A 17,714-nucleotide genomic window follows, 5' to 3' on the forward strand; every position below is an offset into this window, starting at 1 on the left:
AGGACCGGGTGGGGGTGGGGGTCCTGGCGGCAGCGTCCCAGGACCGGGGTCCAGCGGGAGTCTCGGCAGCGTTGGGGAGCTGCACCCGCGCACTGGGCGTTTGGTGAGCCTGTCGGCCTGCGGGCGTATAGCGCGAAGGCAGCAGCCAGGCCAGGAGTTTAACCACGGGCTGGTGTTGAGCCGGGAACCCTTGAGCGATGGACGCGTCTTCACTGTCCGCATCGACCGCAAGGTGCAGAGCTGGGCCCGCGGAATTGAAATGGGGATGTGGAGGGTAGTGGGAGGGAACCAGAAGTAAATGCGGTAGGGCAGCTAGAAATCTCACGTCACTGGGTTCAGAAAGGGAAGCGACAGGCCATAGGGTACAAGGGCATGGGCAAGAAGAAAATAATTCAGAAATGTTCAATTCGAAGGAGGAGACAGGGCCCGAGTTTCTGAAAGATCCAGATGCAGGAAGGGGACACGGGGGTCCGTCCGGTAGAATAGCTATTGAATGAGCCTCCTGACACAATATCTTGGAGATGGAGGTGATGTTAGATATGTTAGGAAAAGGGGAGAGATACGGAGGAAAGAATAAACCATTGAAGGACAAACTGAGGTAGAGCCAGAATGACGGATGAGCTGAAATACTTAGGGAAAGAGAAGAATACATGTGATTTCTTTGGCTCACAGAGAAGGAATTTAGGAGGAGAGTGACTCTTGGGCATATGGAATGTAGTTTCCTAGTAGTGGGAGACCCCCAGTGGTGACCCATCCTGAGTCTTTCTGTCCACCATCCCCAACATAGGTCAACTCCTGGAGTGGCTCCATTGAGATTGGGGTGACCGCGTTGGATCCTAGTGTGCTGGACTTCCCAAGCAGTGCCACAGGGCTAAAAGGGGGCTCATGGGTAGTATCAGGTTGTTCAGTGCTGAAGGATGGGCGCTCTGTGCTGGAGGAGTATGGACAGGACCTGGACCAGCTTGGCGAAGGAGACCGAGTGGGTGTGGAGAGAACAGCTGCTGGGGAGCTGCGGCTCTGGGTGAATGGGCGGGATTGTGGTGTGGCTGCCACAGGCCTGCCTGCTCGTGTCTGGGCTGTCGTGGACCTTTATGGCAAGTGCACCCAGATCACCGTGCTCCCCCCTGAGCCAGGCTTCAGTCTCCCTACTACTATCCCCACAACGCCCCTTGAGCCCTCAGCACCCCCTGAAGATTCTTCCTTGGCTGACCAGGGAACTTCTGGGGATGAAGGTGAGGAGACAACTAGGGCCTTGGTGGAGGGATGGGGCAGGGAATGTAGCTGAAGAAACAGGGTAAATGTAGCGAAGATCTGGGCTGGGCTGCCAGGGCCATTCAGACTCCTGAGTCTGTTGCCAGTGAGAACAGGGGCTAACGGAAAAGGTCTCTTGGCTGTGGGCTCTGAAACAGGGGCTGAACCCTTATTCTCCTTCCACCCCACCTGGTGCCCAGCCTTGATGGTGTGCCCTGTGCAGGGCTGGCTGGAGACATTTCCTAACAGCCTTGAGTCACATAATGGTGAGGGCTTTGGGGAGGCTCTGGGAAGGGGTCTGGGCAGGAAAGGGGTAGAGGGAGAAGGTGTTAAGCCAGAAGATGTAGAGCCTTATCTTAGTTTCCTTTCTTTGTCCTACTACTGTAGACTTTGCCAGCATGGAGCTCTCTGAGGTGGTGAGCAATGCCATCCTGTCTGCCTACAACGGGGGCCTCTTGAATGTGAACCTGAGCTCCCCACCACCAGGGGATGGGCTGGGATCTAGCGGTACTGCCACTTCACCCATCCTCACTTCCAATGATGCCCTGCTCTTTCACGAGAAGTGTGGGACCCTTATCAAACTCAGCAACAATAATAAGACAGCTGAGCGCCGGAGGCCTCTGGATGAATTCAACAATGGGGTTGTCATGACCAACCGCCCACTTCGGGATAATGAGATGTTTGAGGTATGCAAGACCCTGAGGTCTGGCTGGCTCACCTTCTGGAAGCTAAAGATGGGGCTTAATCCTTGATGGATGTCAGGAGGGTGGGGCCTGGGGAAGAAGGATTGAGGATCCCTTCTCTGCACTTAAATTCCCTATTCCATGTACTTGCTGTCATTCAACCCCAGATCCGTATTGATAAGCTTGTAGATAAGTGGTCAGGCTCCATTGAGATTGGTGTCACTACTCACAACCCCAACAACCTGGAGTACCCAGCCACCATGACCAACCTCCAGTCAGGTACCAGCCCTGGGCAGGGGTGGTGACACAAACCTGGGGTTGGAAGGGAAGGAAGTCCATATCCTAAGCAGGTGTCCACCTTTGCGCAGGCACCATCATGATGAGCGGCTGTGGGATCCTGACCAATGGCAAGGGCACCCGCCGGGAGTATTGTGAATTCAGTCTGGATGAGCTACAGGTGAGGTTGGGGCAATTCCAGAGGAGCCCTGGGTACTGCCTGGGTGCCATGAGGTAGTCTTCTCTTATCTAACACAAGATCCTCTGTCTTTCTGTGAGGTTCTTTCTGAGAAGGCAAGAGTTCCTCAACAGGCTCTAATATGAGTCTGTTAGTAGTGCTTTTATTATTTTTCCCCCAGTGCTGGAGTTTGAACCTATGGCTTCACATATGCTACACAAGCATTCTACTGCCACAATGTATCCCCAATCCTTGTAGCAATTATATAGATTTAAGGAAGTTGATGCTTATAAAATAGTCTAATCTTGTGCCTTACATTGAGCATTCAGGAAATGTGGAAATTGCCCTGTCTAGAAAACAGCGACCCAGGATATGCTCTGCCCATCATTTGGGTTAGTCTCAGTCTTGCATGAATACATTTGGGAGTGGGTCCCTTGTCAAATGGGATAGTGAGAAGGCCCTGGGACTGCTTTGGAGACTGTTAGCTAGATTTCATACTGAACTACTTTTCTGTTCTCATTAGGAAGGTGACCATATTGGTCTCACAAGGAAGTCCAATTCTGCCCTGCACTTTTTCATTAATGGAATCGATCAAGGTAAGGAGATACTCAGAGAAGGCCATTGGTCCAGGTCTCTCAGTGGTATCAGGACTTTATCCTCCAGCCTCTCTGATGCTTGTCTTTTTTTTTTACTATTTGCCCCTCATTTTCCTCCCCGATAGGTGTGGCTACCCCATTGACACCCCCAGTGGTGTATGGTGTGGTGGATTTGTACGGGATGGCTGTGAAGGTGACCATTGTACACAATAACAACCATAGTGACCGTCTTCGCCGGAACAACGCCATTCTTCGGGCACTGTCACCTGAGGGTGCTCTTCGCCGTGCTGCTCCTGCTGCCCAAGCAGAACCTGAGCGCCTTCTCTTTCACCCCAACTGTGGGCAGAAGGCAGCCATCACCCACGAGGGACGCACTGCCTTGAGGCCCCAGTATGGCCCATGGGACTCTAATGGGATTGAAGGGGCAAGGTGGGGATGGGAGGCAGAGGGATTCTGTTCTGGGGAGTCTTGGACACAAAGGTCAGGAACTTCCTGAAGTGTGTGGTCTGGTTGGTTGGCTTGGGGCAGTGGGTGACAGGCAGGTGTTGCTAGGCTAAACCTTGGTATACTCAAGAGTGTGTGTTGGGGTATCTGAATCCCCACTTGCTGTGCCCTCAGTGCCACTGATGACTTCAATCATGGTGTGGTGCTGAGCAGCAGAGCACTGCGGGATGGAGAAGTATTCCAGGTGCGCATTGACAAGATGGTGGACAAATGGGCTGGCTCCATCGAGATTGGTGTCACTACCCACAACCCTGCCTATCTCCAGTTGCCCTCCACCATGACCAACTTGCGCTCTGGTGAGCTCCCAAGGGCAGGGCTGATATAGGGTCCTAGAGCAGAAGGTATCCCTCTGGTCTTGGTCCTTGTTCTGTTTCTTTTTTTGTTTTTGGCTTTGTTTTGTTTTTGGAGACAGGGTCTCACTTTGTAGTTGAGACTGACCTGGAACTCACTATGTACCCCAGGCTGGTCTTGAACTCACAGCGATCCTCCTGCCTCAGCCTCCTGAGTGTGCCACCACGGCCAGCCCTGGGCCTTGTTCTGAACCCCTTTCCTTGTTACACTTGTGATGATTTGTCCAGGGGCTAAGGAGGCCATGAGGGAGGCCATGTGGCTGCCTTGGAAATTGTAATTTTCTTGTCTTACCGAGAAGAAACCTAAATCTCAGGAAAGATAGGGTGGGCTGTCAGCTTGGGGTAGTTTTTTTTTATATAAAGAGCAGCCCTACTTTCCCTCTCATTTCATCTGTTTCTCCCTTTCCCTTAGGAACCTGGATGATGACTGGGAATGGTGTGATGCACAATGGAACAACCATCTTGGATGAATATGGGCACAACCTGGACCGCCTCAAGGTGGGAGAGAGGGTGCAGTGCCTGGGTGCAACAGTCAGGGAGCTGGCAAGGAGGGGTGAATGCAGGACCATCCCAGGCAGGAACTCTGCCTGACTCCTCACTCCAGCCCCCCTTCTTCCAAGGCAGGGGACACGGTGGGCGTAGTGCGGCGGGAGGACGGGACTCTTCACTTCTTTGTCAATGGAATGACTCAGGGCCCTGCTGCCTGGAATGTGCCCCCGGGTGTCTATGCTGTCGTTGATCTCTATGGCCAGGCGGCCCAGGCCACCATTGTGGACGACGTGGGTGAGGCCAGGCTCTGCTGGGGCAGGGGGTTAGGGTGGCCTTGGAAGGCTGTAGAGATATTCAGGGACCTAATCCTAATGGGTGATGTCCACTCTTGCAGAGGTGCCTCCAGTTCCTGAGCCACTTCCTGAGGGGAACAACCAGGTGTCTCCGAGCTCCCCATCCTCGGGAGCAGGTGGCTCTGACCTGCGTTTCCACCAGCTGCACGGCAGTAATGCGGTCATCACTAATGGGGGCCGCACGGCACTCCGCCACAACTGCCGTAGCGAGTTCAATGATGCCATTGTCATTTCTAACCGGTCAGTCTCTGGACTTTCCTGTGTCTGCTGTCTTGCTGCCCACCCAAGTAGGGCCTCACTGACCGCCACTCTCCTGGCAGGGCTTTGCGAGATGGAGAGCTGTTTGAAATTGTCATTCAGAAGATGGTAGATCGCTGGTCAGGCTCCATTGAGGCTGGTGAGGAGGCAGCTGAATGTGGGTTATATGCTGGCTACCTGTGCCTATGGGATGGGCTCTGACTTCCCCTGCCTCCTCCTAGGGGTGACTGCCATCCGGCCTGAAGATCTGGAGTTCCCCAACACCATGACAGACATTGACTATGATACCTGGATGTTGAGGTCAGGACCAGCTTGGCAGGGCTGGGTGTAGCTGACTGGTATCAGGGTTTAGGCCTGTGGTGGCCCTAGGCAGTGGCCGACCTAGGGGATCTTGCTGCCCTCTGTTCAATTCTGGGAAGCTCTGCCCAGCCTGTCGTGGCTTCATCCTCCTCTTAGAGAAATTCCTGCTGTTCTCTGGGGGAGCTCCCAGCTGTAAAGGAGTTAACAGGAGTGAACCTCAGGTGCAGATCAAGACACCCTCCCCATGTCCAGGATATGTGGGCTCTGTCAGGCAGAGACTGAGCAGAGGCCAGTGTGGGGTTGAAAATGGGAGGCTAACTCACCCCTTGTTTTTTCCCCAGTGGCACAGCCATCATGCAAGATGGTAACACAATGCGCAACAACTATGGGTGTGACCTGGATGCACTGGGCACAGGTGCACGCATTGGCATGATGCGAACTGCCAAGGGTGACCTGCACTACTTCATCAATGGCCAGGACCAAGGCGCTGCCTGCTCAGGCTTGCCTCCGGGTAAAGGTGACTGCTTTGTGGCTTCTGGCGAGCCATCCTTAGCTCAGGCTGCCTGGGCCCTCAGGCTTCTGACCCCTTCCTTTTCTATGCAGAGGTGTATGCTGTAGTGGATCTCTATGGTCAGTGTGTCCAAGTGTCCATCACCAATGCCACTGGCCCCATGGACAACAGCCTGGCCACCAGCAACACAGCTACTGAGAAATCCTTCCCCCTGCACTCTCCAGGTACCTGCTGTGGGCCTAAGGGATCCTCTTCAGAGACGTTGCTGGTTATTGGAAGGAACAGGCCTGTCTTGGCAAGCAGTCAGAAAGGGGGTTTATACCTGGGACACAGAGTCTGGATGCTTTCCAGCCACCCAGGAACCAGCATACCACATGCTTTGCATCCAGGTTTGGGAATGAATCATGCTATGGTAAAAAGTTTTAAGAGGTACTGAGGAGCTGGGTGTGGTGGCGCATGCCTGTAATCCCAGCACTCGGGAGGCTGAGGCAGAAGCATCGCTGTGAGTTGGAGACCAGCCTGGGGTACATAGTGAGTTCCAGGTCGGTCTCAACTACATAGTGAGACCCTGCCTAAAAAAAAAAAAAAAAAAAAAAAAAAAAAGAGGTACTGAGGAATAATGACAGATGGGGCCTTAGTGTCCATTCCTATTTCACTGGAAAGTTTTGCTCTACATCCCATCTTTAGCTTATTATCTTAATCCTACCTCTTTCTCTGACCATCTGTCCACAGTGGCTGGCGTGGCTCACCGATTCCACAGTACCTGTGGCAAGAATGTCACTCTGGAGGAGGATGGCACAAGGGCAGTACGTGCAGTTGGCTATGCCCATGGCCTTGTTTTTAGCACCAAGGAGCTCAAGGCTGAGGAAGTTTTTGAGGTGGGCTATGGGGATGTGATAGGGGGGTTGTTGGCTCACGAGACAGGGCCAGGTAACATTTTCTGTCTTGCAGGTGAAAGTGGAAGAGCTGGATGAGAAGTGGGCAGGTTCCCTCCGGCTGGGGCTGACCACACTAGTGCCAGGGGAGATGAGTTCTGGAGCAGGTAGTGGGCCTGGACTGCCTCCTTCTCTGCCAGAGCTCCGGACCAAGACCACCTGGATGGTGTCCAGCTGTGAAGTGAGGCGTGACGGGCAGCTCCAGAGGATGAACTATGGCTGGAACCTTGAGAGGCTAGGGGTAAAGCAGCTGGCTCCAGGGTAAGGGTGGGCAGGGTTGGTGGGTTGAAAAAGCAAAGAGGTGGACTGAGCATCTGTCTTTGTCCCATTTTGACCTAGGTGGGGAGCCATGTGGGCATTCGTCGGGGAGCAGATGATACGATGCACATCCTGGTAGATGGAGAGGACATGGGGCCTGCAGCCACTGGCATTGCCAAGGTAGACATAAGAACTGCCCTGGGAGCTGGGTGTGGGTTCTTGGGTGGAGGTCATGTGACTATCTTTGACTGCTTGGATCTTGTGTCCTTAGAACGTGTGGGCTGTGTTGGATCTATATGGGCCAGTACGCAGTGTGTCCATTGTCAGTTCCACAAGGCTGGAGGAACCAGAAGTCACCCAGCCTCCTTCCCCCAGCTCAGACACTGGCAGTGAGGGGGAAGATGATGATGAGAGCGAGGACCGTGGCTTGGGAGTAAGAGACTACAGCAGGGCCTGTGGGCATGTGGATGGGCACTTGGTGGGCATCGAGTGCAAGGTTCTCTTGAGTTCTCTGATGGTCTGGTAAAGACCATACTTGAGCTTTGTGTATATATACCCCAGTGGGGTAGGACAGGCCTGTGAACAGTCCATGGTGCAGCTTAGTCTCTCTCTCTCCATTAGGGCCAGAATCAAATGGGCATGATGCCCACAGTCCTCGAGTTCCTGGAGAACCACGGGAAGAATATTCTCTTGTCCAATGGGAACCAGACAGCTACACGGGTGGCCAGCTACAATCAGGGCATCGTTGTCATCAGCCAGCCCCTGGTGCCCCAGCTGCTGGTCCAGGTGTGCCTTGCCATCTCCCCAATTCTTGCTTGGGTGACAGTACCAACCCTCCTAGAGGGGACCTTTCTGCTGCAAACTGAAAGATAGAGCAAAATTAGCTGAGTGAAGGAAGCCCCTAGGGACCAGAATCTTTACAGGAGCAACAACAGTAAGGCCAAGGCTCAAAGAAGGAGAGAGGCTGGCAGTACAGCTCAGCGGTAGAGTACTTGTCTAACGTACAATGTCCTCACATGCACGTATACCCATGCGCGCGTGCGCGCGCGCACACACACAAACACACACACACACACACACACACACACACACACACAGGTAAAAAGGAAGAAAATGTATATGTTTATAGTTTCTGATCCATCCAAACATCAGAAGGGGAAGGCCCAGGCTACACTCTAGGAGGTGTGTACACTCTGGCTGGGGAAGAGGCTGTTTCAGTTGGGTAAATTGGTATTTCTGCTTAGTAGGCTGTAATTGCAGAGCAGTTCCCTCTACAGGTGCGGATAGATTTTCTGAACCGACAGTGGACCTCTTCCCTTGTCCTGGGAGTCATCACTTGTCCACCTGAGAGGCTCAACTTTCCTGCTTCTGCCTGTGCCCTCAAACGGGCAGCCTGGCTGCTGCGGGGCCGTGGTGTTTTCCACAATGGTCTCAAAGTGAGTGGGGAGCCAAAGAGAAGGCCAGCAGGACCATAGATCAGAGGGGGGCAGGTGTGGATGGGCAAGGGTGTGTCATTACCTAGTCTTAGGCCTGCCTCTTCCTCCTGTGCCTCTGCCATTACGAATGTTACAGTTGGGGGGTGAGAGAGGAGACTCTTAAGTAACTGAGGTAGAGCTAGAACCTAGGCAGCGAGCAGGTATAGATGCAAAGCCCAGGCACTGGCAACCAGAAGCAGAGGAAACGTCAGGATGATCACTGTTGGTGGGAGTCTGATGTCTGGAAAACAGTAGGCCTCTCCTCCCAGATCTGTGAGAAGTTTGGGCCAAATCTGGACACGTGTCCTGAAGGCACCACCCTGGGACTGCGGCTAGACAGCTCTGGGGGACTGCATCTCCACGTCAATGGGGTAGACCAGGGGGTGGCTGTGCCAGACGTGCCCCAGCCCTGCCATGCTCTCGTGGATCTCTATGGGCAGTGTGAGCAGGTTAGTGGCAATGGAGATGGGGAGGGAGTACCTGGGAGACTGGGAAGCATGTGATCCACAGAAGGGATCAGCCAGCTCTGGGGACTGATCAAGCTTTGGCTGATTATTCCTCTTCCCTACAGGTGACAATCGTGAGTCCTGAGCAAGGGGCTGCCAGTGGAAAGAGTGCTGGAACCCAAGGGGACATGGAAAAGGCTGACATGGTGGATGGTGCGCTACCCTAAAGGGACCCTCATCTTTCCCCATCTCCCTACTCCTGTCCTCCAGATCCTGTGACCTGCGTCCCCTGTGCTCCCTCAGGTATCAAGGAGAGTGTGTGCTGGGGTCCCCCACCTGCTGCTAGCCCTTTAAAGAGCTGTGAATACCATGCCCTTTGCTCTCGCTTCCAAGAACTGCTGTTGCTTCCTGGTGAGTCCCAGTCCTCCAGAACCCATCCACCTTACTCTCATGGGCAGCTTGAGAGGAGCAGCATAATCGAGACCAAGGTGGGAGTCAGCACCAAACCTGTCATTTACTATCCCACAGAAGATTATTTCATGTCTCCACCGAAGCGTAGCCTGTGCTACTGTGAATCTTGCCGGAAGCTACGAGGAGATGAGGCCCACAGGCGCCGAGGGGAGCCCCCCCGGGAATATTCTCTGCCCTTCGGTTGGTGCAGGTTCAACCTCAGGTACACATGGGTCAGAGTCATGCATTTCCCCTACTGCTCTTTCCCTCCTTGAGAAAGAATTCCAAGACAGTACATGCAAAAAGCGATAGAAAAGGGGATAATCTGGAGCCAGTGACCATTTGGTGTCAGCCTTCTCTGTCTTCCTCCTAGGGTGAATCCCCGCCTGGAAGCTGGGACACTAACCAAGAAGTGGCACATGGCGTATCATGGGAGCAATGTGGCAGCTGTACGGAGGGTGCTGGACCGAGGGGAGCTGGAAGCAGGTACCGTGGAACAGTGGGGAAAGGCAGGGCATGGCTGGGCCTGGAGGGACTGGGAAGAATCACAAGGGCTGCCCTGACCCAGCTGTCTTCCCAGGTACTGCCTCTATCCTGAGCTGCCGGCCCTTGAAGGGAGAACCTGAGGTGGGATTTCAGGAGCCTGGTGAGAACTGTGCACCTCCCCGGGAGGAGCAGCCCCCTCCAGTGCTGCTTTCCCCTTCCCTTCAATATGCTGGGGCCGAGACCCTGGCCTCCAAAGTGCAGTGAGTACTCAGGACTAAGGTGCTTTGGGGAATCAGACCTAGAGGGTCTCTTGGGTGGGCATGATTTGTCCACCCTCATTTTCCTGTCTTTGCTTGCTAGCTGCTCCTTCACCTGAGTCCTTTCCTCATTCATTCATTGAACAGATAGCACTTAGCACAAGCTGTCTAGGTAAAGGAACCTTGCTCTTGTGGACCTTCTCTCTCCTCTCACTTTAGAAAATCTTTACATACAATGGCTTCAGTATTGTTAAAGGTGATAAATGAACACTATGCAAACAATAGAAAGATGAAGAGTGGAGTAAAACAGGAGAGACATGTGCTTGGAGTGAGCATATTAAATAGGGTAGCAGGTTAGACATTATCAAAAGGTGAGATTTGGTAAAGTGCAGTTGAGAATACCTGTAATCCCAGCACCCTGAGAGGCTGAGGCAGGAAGATCACAAGTTCAAGCCCACCCTGGGCAATTCAATGACTTAGCAAGACCCTGTCTGAAAATTTTTGGAAGGCTGGGGATGTAGTTCATTGTGAAGCCCCTGGGTTCAGTCCCCAGGATTGCTTCCTCTGACCCTGAAAAGTGAGGCTTGAGCAAAGGTATGAAGAGGGTAGTGAAAGGAGTAGCTGAGTAGACTTTTGAGGGAAAAGCCTTAGAAGTAGTGAACAGCTGAAGCTAAGTGCCTTTGGGTGGGAGTTATTGCCAAGGAACAGGAAGGCTTGGTGGGAACAGTTAGCAAGGGGGAGCAGCCAGAGGGTCAAAGGCCTCACTTTACCTGTTTCTGCTTTTTGTCTGGCAGATTCCGGGACCCCAAATCCCAGCGGACGCACCAGGCTCAGGTGGCATTCCAGGTTTGTGTGCGTCCTGGCTCCTATACCCATGGACCCCCTTCTGCTGCTCTCAGAGAACCTCCTGACCCTCACTTCAGCCCAGCGGAACTTGAGTGGGTCACTAAGGAGAAGGGGGCCACACTCCTCTATGCCCTGCTGGTACGGGTGGAATGAGGGGTGAGACACCACTACTACAAGCACAGTTGGGCCTTGGCCCAGGACTCTGAGTGAAGACTGCCTCCACCTCATTCCAGTGACTCATGGCATGCACAGGTGCTGTCCTGGCAGACGAAAGAGCACGTAGGCAGTCTCTCAGATTCAAATGGGGAATGGAGCACATCTCCATGTCCAGAGGGCCAGCACACTCCCTCTGATGGAAGGGAGATTGTGGGGGTCTGACTCCAGGCCCCCCCTTTCATGCACTGACGTGGGGAACACGAATCCCTATTTACCCTCCCCATCATTTAATTTATTTCCGTTTTTGTTTCTGGTTACTGTGAATCCCAGAGGAGTTTCTCCCTGTGCCCACAAGAAGCTGCTGTTTTCCGGGGCCATCGGGCGGGAGTGGGGAAGGAAGGGCGGGAGCAAGGAAGAGGACCCTCTGTACAGTTGTTACTGACTCGGGTTTTTAAGGAGCCAATAAACACCCGTCTCGGAGCACACGCCTCGGCCTCAGTCTCCCGCGCCCCTCACAGAAGTGCATCCAGGGCGGGCCAGGCACGGCCCCCTCTCGGCTTTGGGGTCCGCCCACCGCGGGTTTGAACTCGCGGGCACCCGTCCCGCGCGCTTCCGCCTTTCCCTGTCACCTAACCTGTAAGGTCGGTTTCCTCCGTGACTCCGGAAGGACTCAGCCCGGCCGCCGGATGTGACGCTAGAGACAAGGCGCGCCGGAGGCCGTGGAGAGCGCTGAGAAGACGGGTAGGGAGGGGCCGGCGCCCCGGGGCTGCAAGAAGGGGCGGGGGCACCTAGCCAGTGACCCCCACCCCCACCCGCGTGGTTCGCCTGCGCTCGCGTACTAGAGTGCGGCTATGGCCCGGCCAAGAGGTGGACTCCAGGACACGTGACTCGGCCTGCGTAGACGAGCTTCCGCTTGGGTCCCGTGTGAGTCTCTGCTGAGCACCCTCCTACCTGCAGGCCCGGTCCGAGGTCTAGCAGCCAGTGACAGAGCGGGGCACTTGCGGCCCTCGCCATCCCGGCAGCACGATGCCCGCGCTCCTGGAGCGCCCCAAGCTTTCCAACGCCATGGCCAGAGCACTGCATCGGCACATCATGATGGAGCGGGAGCGCAAGCGGCAAGGTGAGCTGGCGCAAGCGTGGGGGTAGACGTGGGGTGGACGGCACACAGCCCAGGGTGGCCCCGCTACCCCAGAGCTGACCCCTATTAACAGGCAGTGCACTGTGCTTGCGGGCAAGGCGAGATGGACGGAACAGCCCTACCTGGTAGGAGTGAAGAGGCCTAGTTTATAAATTCCAACACCCTGAGCTGGCAAGGACCTTGGAGAGCACCTAATAAAACTTCCTTCTCCCAGTGATGGGGAAAAAACCATTGCCATGTGCACGCAGGAGTGGTAGGGTAACTGGCCTTTGTCAGTCTTCAGTCTCCTAACATTCGATTTTGACCACGCTACCATTTCTCCATTATACCTGATTCTGCAGAGGAAGAAGAGGTGGACAAGATGATGGAACAGAAGATGAAGGAAGAGCAAGAGAGAAGGAAAAAAAAGGAGATGGAAGAGAGGATGTCACTAGAGGAAACCAAGGAACAAGTAATCAGTCCTGATCACTCCCAGCTCTGGTTTTGCCCCTTTGATTCTTCTGCTTACATTTTTCTCTTCTTCCCCTCCCAGATTCTGAAATTGCAGGAGAAGCTTTTGGCTCTACAGGAAGAGAAGCACCAGCTTTTCCTGCAGCTAAAGAAAGTTTTACATGAGGAAGAAAAACGGAGGCGAAAGGAGCAAAGGTGGGATCAAAGTGTTAAAAGTAAAAATGGGACAAAGCGAACTGGGATCAGGTAGCAAAGTTGGGTGTTTAATGGCAAAAGAGGGGTACCTCTGTTCCTTTTACTTCAGTGACCTGACCACTCTGACATCAGCTGCATACCAGCAGAGCCTGACTGTTCACACAGGAACTCACCTCCTCAGCATGCAGGGTGAGGACTAAGACCACCTGACAGAAAGGGCCCTCCTGGAGATTATGGCTTTCCATTTCAGCATCCCAAAGCCCCTCTCCCTTTCTAGGGAGCCCTGGAGGACACAATCGCCCAGGTACCCTTATGGCAGCTGACAGAGCCAAACAGATGTTTGGACCCCAAGTGCTTACGGTGAGGTTTGGATGTGTAGCCCGTTACTTTTTTCCTTAGAATTTACTCCCAGGCATCCTGTACGGTATACAAAGAACTTAAATGGGCCAGGAAGATACAGAAGTTCCTCAGTTTATTCTTTTCCCTCCAGTACTGAATTTGAACTTAGCCTTACATGCTAGGCAAATGCTCTACTACTGAGCTATAACCCCAGCCCTGAGTTTCTGCTTTCAAGCACTTTACAGGTAATGAGTTCTTTTTTCCTAGACTCGGCACTACGTGGGTTCAGCTGCTGCTTTCGCAGGGACCGCTGAGCATGGGCAGTTCCAAGGCAGCCCAGGTGGTGCCTATGGGACTGCTCAGCCCCCACCTCACTATGGGCCCACACAGCCAGCTTACAGTCCCAGTCAGCAGCTCAGAGGTGAGTGATAGGGACAGGAAGATGGGCTTTCCTCAGTTGAGAGCTTTTAAAGTCCTGATGGGTGGCCCTCCTGCCTTTTTCAGCACCTTCAGCATTTCCTGCAGTGCAGTACTTATCTCAGCCACAGCCACAGCCCTATGCAGTGCACGGCCACTTTCAGCCCACTCAGACAGGTGATTGACACCCTGGGGAGTAGCCCTGGTTCAAGGGGTCTACTGTCTTATACTCATTTCACATACCCTTCTTCCTTGTATAGGATTCCTCCAACCTAGTGGTGCCCTGTCTTTGCAAAAGCAGATGGAACATGCTAACCAGCAGACTGGTTTTTCTGACTCAGTGAGTATAGGCTATGGGAGATTAAAAGGTTTAAAGGAGCCCCCAGTATGCCAATCATATCAACTTTGCCTCTGCAGTCTTCTCTGCGCCCCATGCACCCCCAAGCTCTGCACCCAGCACCTGGACTCCTTACCTCCCCTCAGCTCCCGGTGCAGATGCAACCAGCAGGAAAGGTAAGGGTGGTAATCAAAACCACTACCATGGAAACTAGATAGGTGGCTTGTACCCTGTGGTGGTCCCCTCCCTAGGGGTGTTCATCTCTAAGGGTGTTAAGTAGAAGGGACAGAAACTCAGTGACAAAGCCCTCCTTTCATCACCAGTCAGGCTTTGCCACTACCAGCCAACCTGGCCCTCGGCTCCCCTTCATCCAACACAGCCAGAACCCTCGCTTCTACCACAAGTGACCATCAGATTTTATCTTCAGCTCCATCCCCCATGGGTGAGGGTCTTCCCTGTGTGTCCCCGACCAATAAAACCTACCTGCCACCCCTGCCTGCTGCTGTTTGTGTCACTTCCCACTCAAGTGTTAAAGCTGCTTGGAGGGTGGGGAATGGCTGGCAGGTGCACAGCAAATAAGATAGTGGATCGTAATAAATGCCACTGTCATCAGGTGGCTTAGTTTTTTTCTGGATCATGAATACATTTCCCAGTCAACAAATACTCATTTAATTCAAGTAAGTGGCTGAGTTGAGGGCTTCATATTAAACTTGTAGTTTTATTCAGGTTTGATTTTAACAAATTGTTGGGGAGAGAGCCCGCAGGAAAGGGTGAAGCCCGTGGGGGCAGGGCCCTCCAGGATGCCTGAGGAGGGACCACATCCCTTCCCCTTTTCTCTTCCCTCCCCATTTAAGGGGTATCAGGAGAGACATTGGCAGGGGAGAGAGCTGGTCCCCAGTCTGTGGGGTGGGTGGTATTGGGGTAAAGAGCTATGGTGAACAGGGGACCAGATCATGGACGAATAGGGAAAAGGGTACAAGGACCATTTACCAGAATCCACCGTGTTCTGATTCCAAATTGAATTAAAAAAAAACTGAATTAAAAAAACAAAAAACTCAACCACAAGCAGTACCCACCCCTTCTCCCCGACTAGGGCTATAGTGCAAGGGAGAAGAGGAGGGCAGCTTCACCAAGGCCATGGCTCCCTCACTCCTGGCCAAGGGAGCTAGGTGAAGGGCAGGGGCTCCCCGACAGATTGAGGGGGTTGGGGAAACCAAAATAAAACGTCAAATAAATTGCGTAGGAGTCCAGCCAAGGGCCCGGCTAGAGTGGGGCCAGGCTAAGGGAGGGGCCTCTGCAGGCTTGAGGATCACTGCTGCTGCTGCTGCCGCCGCTGCTGCCGCCGCTGCCGCCGCCGCCACCACCACCACCACCCTGGGGAAGATAAGTGCTGCTGCCGCCGCTGCCGCCGCCGCCACCACCACCACCACCCTGGGTAAGATAAGAGAGAAAAACCATGTAAGACAAGGTAATACTTTCAACAAGAAAGGTAGGAAGGAGAGGATCAGGCTAGAATAACTCTTCAGTGAGAACTGTGAAAGGGGAGGGTGAGGGCTTCTGTCACTCACCTGGGAGCCAGTTATTTTGCCATGGCCTTGATTGCAACAGCTGCCTCCTCTGTCATGGCAGACAGCACCGTGATCTAGAAGAGCAGGAGGGATAATCAGGAGATGCCTGAACTCAAAGGAAGATACAAAGACCAAAGCTGAACACACAAGGGAAAAGGGGCACCATACCAGGATCTCTTCTCCACAATCATACTTCTGCTCAATCTCCTTGCCGAGGTCTCCCTCAGGCAGACGAAGGTCCTCTCGCACCTCCCCGCTGTCCTGGAGCAGTGATAGGTACCCATCCTGAATGCCGATCAGCTGGGGGGTGGGGGGAGATAAGGAAGTTGAAAGTAGGCCTATGTAGGCCGAAGGTAAAAGGTGTGTGATGGACAAATTGGAAAGATGAGCAAACTCTATTAAATACCCTCGCTTCTTGCCATATCCCTCCTCCCTCACTTTTGGTCAATCCCTATTTTTCCTCCATAATCCATCCTCGTCCTGATCATCTACATACCTGGAAATCATTTCTTTTGATGTTTGGGACATCCATATTATGAGTTGACGGGCAGATATCTTCGTATTTCTTCCCAGTAAAGATGTCAATACCAACCAAGTGGACCTGTATATATGAACCACAAAGAGAAACCCAACCAAATTCTAGGATGGAGAACATAAATACTTGTGTTATTCTACCTGGCTGATGAAAGAAGTCAGTCTGTCTTATTAGGGAAAAGATTAAGAGAGTTGGAAATGAACCACAACATAGAGAAGAAATACTAAAGTCCCCGCAAACCCTGAGTTTTGCTAAAAGAACTCCACTGAGATAAAGGTCGACAGTATAGTAGAAATGGTAAGGTAGGCTTAGGGGAAGCCCATTAGCCTGAAATGGCAAATACTAATACAATACCAGCAGCCTAGGGGATTAGGAATCTAGGCAAAAGTTTGCAAGTTTTCTGGAGACACACAAGGGGCTAGGAAACTGGAAAATAAAGGAAGGTAAGGTAGAAGGGAAAAGCTGAGAAAAAGAAATGTAAAAGAACTTTAGAAAGTACTTGAAGACCTTTGCAGTTAGAAAATAAAGAAACCAAAGAAAAGGCATTAGAGGATAACCAGGACTAATGCCAAGTCAACAAAAGCTGGAAAACCTGACCAGTAAACAAAACCACAAGAAATTCAACATGAAAGCCACGTTGAACTTGGAAGGAAAATGTCTGAGGTGATCCAGGAAGCACGTGCAATAAAGTTAAGATCCAAGAAAGCAAGGAAACAACAAAGAACTCAAGGACACAGGCAAGGGCAGGAACTAGTGTGTGGGATGACATCAGCTCCAAAGAGGGAGGTAAGTAACAAAGTGACTTGAGCCCTGCAGGGAATGCTACACTGTCTTTCTGTGTTAGGATCTGAGTGGGCAAAGTGATGGAAACAAAAGGACATCTACAAGGCTCAAGGAAAAAGACCAGGAATAAAGAACAGCTGAATAGCCAGAGTGTAAAAGACCATGAAGAGATTGGCACAAAGATGGAAAAGGAGAGACATACCAGAGAATGATGGGGCCACCAAAAGATTTCAACCGAAGAGGCTGGAGACTCGAAGCAGGTATAGTAAGGCTGAGTGCTTAGCAAAAAGGACTGAGAAAAGAACTAAAGGAAAGTAAAGGGCCAGGACTAGTGAGTGACAGCCTGCTGCCAGGAGTCCTATGGATAAAGGAGGTGTGGGGAAGGCAAGATGTGGAGGAGAAATTCTAACCTTGGCATGGCCATGCTTGCCAGTCTTCGAAGTAGACATCTCGACGATCTTACATGGCCGGCCTTTGAGCACCACAAAACCATTCTTACGTAATGCCGAGCACTGCATTGGGAAGGTAGCTGAAGCCCCTGCATCTCCTGTCTCGAAGTCCAAATCATCTGCCATTTTAAGAGGCTTGGATTCCAACTAAAGCCAAGAAGAGAACTGGGGTCAGTAAGGATGGAGGTTATCAGAACCTCTAATCCATCCCATTCTTTTCCAGAATCATTGCTTTACTTTCCCCAACCCTTTACTCCGTTACCCACCTAAAATAAAGTCAAAAGTTCCTGGAATAAATACTGACTGGGGTCAAATATTCTGAAGAAGGGGTAAAGGGTAGAGGAGAATACCTGGATTCTCCCCCAAAACGAAAGCTAAAGTCATGGCTTGGGAAAGAAAGGTTTCAGGGAGTTGGGATGCCAAATCTGAGATGAGGAATGGCCTA

General features: G+C 52.5%; 3 protein-coding genes across 4 annotated transcripts in view; 2 read left to right on the plus strand and 1 right to left on the minus strand.

Annotated features, from left to right (window-relative positions):
• The window catches only part of Neurl4 (neuralized E3 ubiquitin protein ligase 4), an 11,932-nt gene extending 383 nt beyond the window's left edge, over positions 1-11,549 (plus strand). Inside the window, exons 2-29 of the mRNA XM_033762729.1 lie at positions 3-232; positions 788-1,232; positions 1,639-1,937; positions 2,102-2,213; positions 2,303-2,391; positions 2,912-2,984; positions 3,110-3,374; positions 3,603-3,784; positions 4,251-4,336; positions 4,459-4,621; positions 4,722-4,920; positions 5,001-5,077; positions 5,160-5,238; positions 5,580-5,749; positions 5,842-5,973; positions 6,482-6,627; positions 6,701-6,925; positions 7,024-7,122; positions 7,214-7,375; positions 7,564-7,728; positions 8,220-8,378; positions 8,687-8,866; positions 8,989-9,076; positions 9,167-9,274; positions 9,392-9,536; positions 9,687-9,799; positions 9,894-10,059; positions 10,851-11,549. Coding sequence (XP_033618620.1) covers positions 3-232; positions 788-1,232; positions 1,639-1,937; positions 2,102-2,213; positions 2,303-2,391; positions 2,912-2,984; positions 3,110-3,374; positions 3,603-3,784; positions 4,251-4,336; positions 4,459-4,621; positions 4,722-4,920; positions 5,001-5,077; positions 5,160-5,238; positions 5,580-5,749; positions 5,842-5,973; positions 6,482-6,627; positions 6,701-6,925; positions 7,024-7,122; positions 7,214-7,375; positions 7,564-7,728; positions 8,220-8,378; positions 8,687-8,866; positions 8,989-9,076; positions 9,167-9,274; positions 9,392-9,536; positions 9,687-9,799; positions 9,894-10,059; positions 10,851-11,055 — 4,562 coding nt within the window. The 3' untranslated portion in view covers positions 11,056-11,549. The remainder of the gene's footprint in view (positions 1-2; positions 233-787; positions 1,233-1,638; positions 1,938-2,101; positions 2,214-2,302; positions 2,392-2,911; positions 2,985-3,109; positions 3,375-3,602; positions 3,785-4,250; positions 4,337-4,458; positions 4,622-4,721; positions 4,921-5,000; positions 5,078-5,159; positions 5,239-5,579; positions 5,750-5,841; positions 5,974-6,481; positions 6,628-6,700; positions 6,926-7,023; positions 7,123-7,213; positions 7,376-7,563; positions 7,729-8,219; positions 8,379-8,686; positions 8,867-8,988; positions 9,077-9,166; positions 9,275-9,391; positions 9,537-9,686; positions 9,800-9,893; positions 10,060-10,850) is intronic.
• Positions 11,550-11,723: 174 nt separating this feature from the next.
• Gps2 (G protein pathway suppressor 2) lies at positions 11,724-14,926 on the plus strand. Of its 2 annotated transcripts, XM_033762822.1 has the most exons (11): positions 11,724-11,799; positions 12,016-12,178; positions 12,538-12,647; positions 12,729-12,841; positions 12,951-13,030; positions 13,119-13,201; positions 13,448-13,601; positions 13,685-13,774; positions 13,858-13,937; positions 14,015-14,110; positions 14,262-14,926. In XM_033762822.1, exons 2-11 carry the CDS (start codon positions 12,085-12,087, stop codon positions 14,511-14,513), a joined length of 1,152 nt encoding a protein of 383 aa, XP_033618713.1. In that variant the 5' UTR covers positions 11,724-11,799; positions 12,016-12,084; the 3' UTR covers positions 14,514-14,926. The 2 variants fall into 2 exon arrangements, with proteins under 2 accessions (XP_033618713.1, XP_010613126.1); XM_010614824.3 differs by having other exon boundaries at positions 11,794-12,178; positions 14,258-14,428.
• A 396-nt stretch (positions 14,927-15,322) lies between these two features.
• Eif5a (eukaryotic translation initiation factor 5A) lies at positions 15,323-17,416 on the minus strand. Its single transcript, XM_010614826.1, has 5 exons — positions 17,231-17,416; positions 15,999-16,103; positions 15,671-15,802; positions 15,503-15,576; positions 15,323-15,365 (listed from the first exon to the last, which is right to left on the minus strand). Exons 1-4 carry the CDS (start codon positions 17,393-17,395, stop codon positions 15,514-15,516), a joined length of 465 nt encoding a protein of 154 aa, XP_010613128.1. The 5' UTR covers positions 17,396-17,416; the 3' UTR covers positions 15,323-15,365; positions 15,503-15,513.
• Positions 17,417-17,714: the final 298 nt, after the last annotated feature.

The sequence above is a fragment of the Fukomys damarensis genome, unplaced genomic scaffold (genome assembly GCF_012274545.1).
Source record: "Fukomys damarensis isolate Sample0158 unplaced genomic scaffold, DMR_v1.0_HiC HiC_scaffold_13, whole genome shotgun sequence".
Lineage (NCBI taxonomy): Eukaryota > Metazoa > Chordata > Mammalia > Rodentia > Bathyergidae > Fukomys > Fukomys damarensis.

Coding starts and splice junctions, on each gene's coding strand:
- Gps2 (XM_033762822.1), top strand. CDS start 12,085: ATGCCCGCGCTCCTGGAGCGCCCCAAGCTTTCCAACGCCATGGCCAGA. Junction 13,775..13,857: donor CTTTCAGCCCACTCAGACAG/GTGATTGACACC, acceptor TTCCTTGTATAG/GATTCCTCCAACCTAGTGGT. Junction 14,111..14,261: donor AGATGCAACCAGCAGGAAAG/GTAAGGGTGGTA, acceptor ATCACCAGTCAG/GCTTTGCCACTACCAGCCAA.
- Eif5a (XM_010614826.1), bottom strand. CDS start 17,395: ATGGCAGATGATTTGGACTTCGAGACAGGAGATGCAGGGGCTTCAGCT. Junction 16,104..17,230: donor GCAAGCATGGCCATGCCAAG/GTTAGAATTTCT, acceptor TCATATATACAG/GTCCACTTGGTTGGTATTGA. Junction 15,803..15,998: donor TCAAAAGAAATGATTTCCAG/GTATGTAGATGA, acceptor CCCACCCCCCAG/CTGATCGGCATTCAGGATGG.